Here is a 6,933-nt window from a genome sequence, read left to right on the forward strand (position 1 = left end):
AAGGATACTGAACAAAAATGATGACAGTAGGTCTCCTTGTCGCACCCCTTCACTGCGGCAAAACTTGTCTGTTTCTTTCCTTTTTTCTCCTTTCTTTGCTAAATCCGTATTGAGATTTTTATAGTTTTTTTTTATTATCCTAGTAGTCTTTTCCAAACTGCTAAATTATGATTAAATTAAGTGGCATAAATGCTATAAACATTGTAAATATTGTGAAAATTTACATGTTGATTTTTTAGGCAACTATATACTGTATCAACTTTAATAAAAGCTCAACTTCCCTTTGTGTATCGTCAGATCACGGAACAGTCCACGTTTTCGCACTAGCTGATCCGAAGCTGAATAAACAATCTTCTCTAGCAAATGCCATGTTTTTACCTAAATACTTCTCTTCTACATGGTCCTTCTGCAAATTTTCAGTTCCAAATGGGCCGCCTAGCATATGTGCTTTTGGACCTGATGATAATTCAGTCGTTGGTAAGTATTAATTTCTTTAAATTAATTAATAGGGAACTTGCATAAAATTTTAAATTCGAAAAAAATGCTATAAATCACAACAGAACATAATTTAAAATATATATCAAAGAAAAAAACGTATTTTTGTCTTTCGTTTGGTCTCTAAAAACCATTAAAATCGAGAGAAACTTCAAATTATAGCAGCCAGTCCAAAACACGCCGTCATTGACCATCATTGACGTCATAACGTTAAAAATGTTCAAGTTCCGCGCCATTAATTTATTACGTTTGATATTCGTTTACTTGTTGTAGTCATTTTATGGTGTATTTCAGTTTTATAAATCGTTAGATAGTCTCTGTGAATTATATATTTAATAATATTTGGGTGTTTTTGTTAAGACAATTTTTTTAAAATGACCGAAAAGTTTTTCTATATGGCAGTCTGATTTTTCTATAGGGCAGTCTGACCCATTATGAACATAAAACTTTATTATTATGATTAGTTTATTTTAATTTTACAATAAAAAAAAAACAGTTGAGGAAAATATTGTATTTGTAAATATCATTCAATCTGTAATGTATAGCTGGTTCCTAAAAAACTGATACGACTCTTAAAGCGTATTTTGTAGAAAATTGAGCAGTGTATTTTGAAGGATAAATACTTATTATAAAATTATTTACATAGGTACTGTCACTGTCAAATCTTGAAATTTGTCAGATAACGTATTCTGTTCAACCTCAAAAAATGGCTCCACTAGTCCATTCTTTCACGGTTTTTGCTCGAAATTTTAAAGAACCGCTTGGATTGACATTAAATTTGGCATACGTATAGCTTACATGTCAAAGAAAAAAAGTGATATTGTGCCGATGTGTGCTTTTTCCCTGGGGGTGAAAACATATATGTCCAAAATAAGTCCGGAAATGGGTAAACTGACTAATTTTAAGTACCTTTTGTTCTATAGAGCTTTTTCGCCAAGTCAACACTTTTCGAGTTATTTCCGAGTAAATATGTTCATTTTTCAACAAAATAACCACATTTTTAAACGGTTTTTCGCAAATAACTCAAAAAGTAAGTATTTTGTCGAAAAAAATGTTCTTAGCAAAAATATAGCATATAAAAAAGTAAAAAAAATGGTGTGCACGTTAGGTCTCTGGATCTCGTAGAACCAGAGTTATAGCCAATGAAAAATAGATTCATATTCACCAAATTTCAAATAGAATATTTCGACGTGAAATATCCAAAATATTAAGCACTTTTTGGGGAAAATTCGTTATAATTTTTTAAAGTGTTTAAAAAAATCTTTATTTTTGTTTTTACAAAAAGTTTCTAGCATTAAATTTAAGCAAGTTACGCTCAAAATAAAGTTGATCCCTTTTGTTTTTGCAAAAAAAATCGGGAAGACCACCCCCTAATTAGCAACTTAAATGAAATTAATCGTTACCGCTACACAAATTATTTTACTTATGTTGTGTTTATATGATCTGCAAGTTTTATCGATTCAAAGTGCTTATTTTTGAAAAAATTTGGTTTCAAAGTAAAATTTTTAAAATTTTAAATTTTGAAAAATATGCTTTTTTTCAAAATAACTTAAAAAGTGTTAGAGATACCAAAAATCTCGAAAAACAAGAAAAGTCAGATTTGCTTTTCTGAATATCATGTATTTTTTTGTTTTTCTGTTAGACAAAAATTGATTAAGATTTGGTGTTTCTAAATTTGCATACATTCGTGATCAGTGACTCGTTCAACCCCTTTTAACTACAGCCCTTTCAATAATAAGGACTTTGAACCGATGAAACTTACAGATCATATAAAAAATATATACACGAGTCAAGAAACTTGTGAAGTCGTAACGATTAAGTTCATTTAAGATACTAATTAGGGGATGATTTTCTCGATTTTTTACCAAAACCAAAAGGGACTAACTTTATTTTGAGAGTAACTTGTTTAATTTTGATGTTAGAAATTTTTTTATAAAACAAAAATGAAGCTTTTTTTAAACACTTTAGATAAGTTGTAATGAATTTTCCCCGAAATGTGCTTAATTTTTGGTTATTTCACGTTAAAGTATTCCATTTGGAATTTGACGAATATGAACCTATTTTTCATTAGCTATAACTCTGCTTCTACTAGGTGTAGAGACGTGATATATACACCATTCTTTTAAATTTTTTACAGGCTATATTTTTGCTCAGAATGTTTTTTCGACAAAATACTTACTATTTGAGGTATTTACGAAAAACCGTCCAAATTGGACGTGTTATTTTGTTGAAAAAATGAACATATTCACTGCCAAATAACTCGAAAAGTATTGACTTAGTGAAAAAACTCTATAGAAAAAAAGTTACTTAAAATTAGCCATTTTATCCATCTCCTGACTTTCTTTGGACGAATATTTTTTCACCCCCAAGAGGGGGTGAAAACCACCCCCAGGGCAAAAGCACATATCGGCACATTATCACTTTTTTTCTTTGACTTGTTAGCTATGTGTATGCCAAATTTCATGTCAATTCAAGCGGTTCTTTAAAATTTAGAGGTTTTGCAATATGTTACCCTTAAAGAACGGACTACACATGCTAGCAAAGAACTAAAAGCAAGAATTGTAACGAAATTAGAAGATGGTTGGTCACTATCTACCGTAAAGAACCATTTTAACGTAAGCAGAACAACAGTTTTTAATATTAATAAAATATGGGGAGAACAGAAACTCTCGAAAGAAAGCAATGTTCTGGAAGACCAAAAATATCTACCGCTCATGAAGATCGTACGCTTTTGGAGAGATTAGAAGAGAATTGTTTTGAAGATGTGAAAACTGCAAGAATTCAAAATAACATCAAAATTTAGAGTGTAAACAGTAGCGATCAACAGGTAACAACAAAATATAACTTCGGGAGATAGTATCATAAACTTTGGCAACAGTGGTAATCTTTGACATTATCTAAGATTAATATTTTGACAATGTCATAGTCGCGATAAATGGAAGTAATAGAAAACGATTTTATTATTAATAGATAGATATTTATAAAAATAAACCAAAATGGGTGAAAATTTTATGTTAAGATAGGTATTTAGAAAGGTATTTGCATGAAATATCTAATAATAAAACAATAATAAATAATCAATTTTTGATAGGTATTTAGAAAGGTATTTGCATGAAATATCTAATAATAAAACAATAATAAATAATCAATTTTTGTTGTGAAGCGAAACAAATTTCGATTTTCGCATAATTTTGGCACGGTTTTTAATGGACTTTTTCTTGGAAGGTTTCACTTTATTTTTCGTTTGATTTACTTTTTCCATTTCGTTAAACTATTGATAATATTTTTATAATAAAACATCCTCCTAAAACTTTATAGACTCGCATTAGAATTCGAAATATTTTTACGTAAAATATACTTACCTACCTACAGATAACTAAAACTCACAATCAACAACAGTCTATTCTTTCAAAGGGGCCAACAACTTATACAACAACAACAACAACAACAAATATATAATAAATTAACACACTACTGCACTGAACAGATATCGATAAAGATGACAGAACAGATTAGAGAAAATCTGACGCAGGTTTGTCAAAATGACAGTGATAATTTCTCTATGTTGCCTAATTAGTTATTTAGTTATAATATGTTCGATTTCTTGTTAGAAATAAAAAATTTTAGTAGTTCCAAGATTACACAAAATCTAGGCATGGGATAAAAAGTTTATTTGAAGAAAGTTTTTTTCTTCTTAATGGCGGTACAGGCTCCTTTTTTCAATATTTTATTTAATAGAGTAATTTCCATGTACTAACATATTTCTGAAATTGGGCTCTGTACCGCCATTCTTTATTATATTACGAATATGTGTGCCAAATATCTCGACAAAATATTCAAAATTAGAGCCGCAATCTTGGAACGCGTTTGTTGCTACCTGTTGATCGCTACTGTAGCCTCTTAATAATTATCACAGTTTGTGAATTAGCATATGTAATCAGTTGTTTGTTGTGTGTTTGTTTATTTTATTATTTTTCTGTCATAATAAATTTAATATAATGTCAAACCAATCAAATACACTGCTTAAAATGATTAAATCTTACTTAGAGTAGTATCATTTTTTTTTAGGAACCAGCTGTAAATCTAGCAAAATATACCAAAAGTTCTATTTTGTTTTTGTTCAAAATACACTTGATTTATTAAAGAAAACTATAAAGCAGACAACAGACATTAAATACTTATATTAAAATTATTTGCACATACATAAAGACCTTGGAACTAAAATGGCAGTAAGGTCCTTTCAACATGCAGGCAACCACTTTATTAAACGCCAGTCTATCGACTGGTAATCTAATAAATATTTTATTGGGGGGTTTTAATGGTTGTACTTTAACACAATGGTACTAAACAACACTTATAGTATTTACTTTGATTTTCCTTAGTACACACGAACAATTCAATACTATATCTTCAAAAATTGTATTAAACTCCAAAGTAAAGAAAATGGTATATAATTTCATATGAGACAGGAGAAATGTTATTACAAAATATTATGATATGACGTCACAAGGATTCGCGCGGTCTTTCGGTCGTTTGAAATGATTTAAATACACAGAAGATTTTAAATTTGTTCTTCTGTGTTATTATGAGGTTTTGTGGCGTGAAATTTTGGAAATCTTATTTTTAAACGAAACTGAACATTATTATGTAATAAAAAAAATGTGCAAGTTCCGTATTTGTTAAACAAAATAGCACACTTTTTGCGGACTTTGCATACCTAAGTATACAGTGCTAGTCAAAAGTCAGTACCCCCCTCGTATCTTTTGAACGGTTATACCTATAATAGTGAAATTTGGAGGGAGGAAATAAACGGACGTAAGCTTCTTAACTAGTCACGACAGGTGACGTAATAGTGACAGATGACGTTACAGAGCCACTGTGACCGATAATTTTAAATGGGACCTTATGGCAAGTGATACCTCGTTTGAAAGGTATTTAAAATACTAATTCAGTCGTACTAATTTTTTTGGGTTTAAGCTGATTTTGATTTTGGTGAATAAATTAAATAAATATAATATTGTAGTTTCGAATTTAATTAATAAAAATTCAAATGTCCGCCTATGGATTTTTTTGTCAAAAAAGTTGACGTTTTTTAATTCTCTAGTAGTTTTTACGTCAACAATCTGTTTGACAAGTAATCATAGGCGGAATTTTGAATTTTTATTAATTAAATGTGAAACTGCAATTTTATATTTATTTCATTTATTCATCAAAATTAGCTTAAACTCAAACAAAATTAGTATGACTGAATAGGTATTTTCAATACCTTTCAAACGAGGTATCACTTGCCATAAGGTTCCATTTAAAATTATCGGTCACAGTGGCTCTGTAACGTCATCTGTCATTATTACGTCACCTGTCATGACTAGTTAAGAAGCTTACGTCCGTTTATTTCCTCCCTCCAAATTTCACTGTTATAGGTATAACTATTCAAAAGATACGAGGGGGGTACGGACTTTTGACTAGCACTGTATAACTAATATATTATGCAATCTTAAGATTTGATTCCAGCAATAAAATAGCTGGTAAATAACTTTTCCCAAGAATGATCTTTTTTTCCATAATCTGCCCAGACTAATAAGGGAAGGGGCTCGTATTTGATTCAACTTTGCACTGCGGTTTTTCATCATGATTTAAAAATGTAATGATTTACTGATAGCTCTTCTTCATTTCAGTTATATGTGGTGATGGCTGCTATTATAAGTTTGTGTTCAACCTGAAAGGAGAGTACGTTCGAGAAACATGTGCCCAATTCTTAGACATGACTGATGATAGCTTGTAGTGTCTCTAATATTATATTAAGTACAGATTTATTTTTTTAATATACAGTGAATTTAATAGTACTGTTGTATATGTTAAGAAATATGAACAAATGGAGAACTTCCTGTTATAATGATGCACATATTCTATATACATGCGTAATTTTTAGGTTTTTTTATTGTGTTAAATTATTTTGTATTATTTAGTTTTTTGGTAAAAGTTTACATTGTCAGACTCAAGAAATCACGGGTAATTTGCCCACTAAACAAAATAGTATGCGCGTTTTCAATGTTGCCACATATACAATTGTTTTTTACGGTGTAAATATGTTGAATTTAAATTTTTAAGAGTATGTAGTACATTGCATAAGTGGTACCTTACGTACTCTTTAACAAAATATCGGCTTCTTTTTTGTTTCACGGAGACTACAAACGTTATCTAACGTAACCTCATCCAATCAAAACTGAAATTTTAAGTCATAGAGCATTCAAACATGATGTCAAAATTAAATCAATATGGCGGTTGGGAGGAAAACATAAATGTTCTTCAGCTCTTAATGCATTTTAGATCGTTTTAGTTGCTTTTCTTTGTAATTTTGTTTTGTACAATGATACATTTAACTTTTTCACTGGAGGAATTAATGTAAAAACACAATATAGTCCATTAAAATGTTACATT

General features: G+C 29.8%; 1 protein-coding gene across 1 annotated transcript in view; it reads left to right on the forward strand.

Moving 5' to 3' along the window:
- LOC114326453 (WD repeat domain phosphoinositide-interacting protein 3) overlaps positions 1 to 6,423 on the forward strand; it is a 33,407-nt gene extending 26,984 nt beyond the window's left edge. Inside the window, exons 4-5 of the mRNA XM_028274832.2 lie at positions 240 to 477; positions 6,171 to 6,423. Coding sequence (XP_028130633.1) covers positions 240 to 477; positions 6,171 to 6,277 — 345 coding nt within the window. The 3' untranslated portion in view covers positions 6,278 to 6,423. The remainder of the gene's footprint in view (positions 1 to 239; positions 478 to 6,170) is intronic.
- The last annotated feature ends 510 nt before the right edge of the window (positions 6,424 to 6,933 follow it).

This window comes from Diabrotica virgifera, chromosome 7, assembly GCF_917563875.1.
Source record: "Diabrotica virgifera virgifera chromosome 7, PGI_DIABVI_V3a".
Taxonomy (NCBI): domain Eukaryota; kingdom Metazoa; phylum Arthropoda; class Insecta; order Coleoptera; family Chrysomelidae; genus Diabrotica; species Diabrotica virgifera.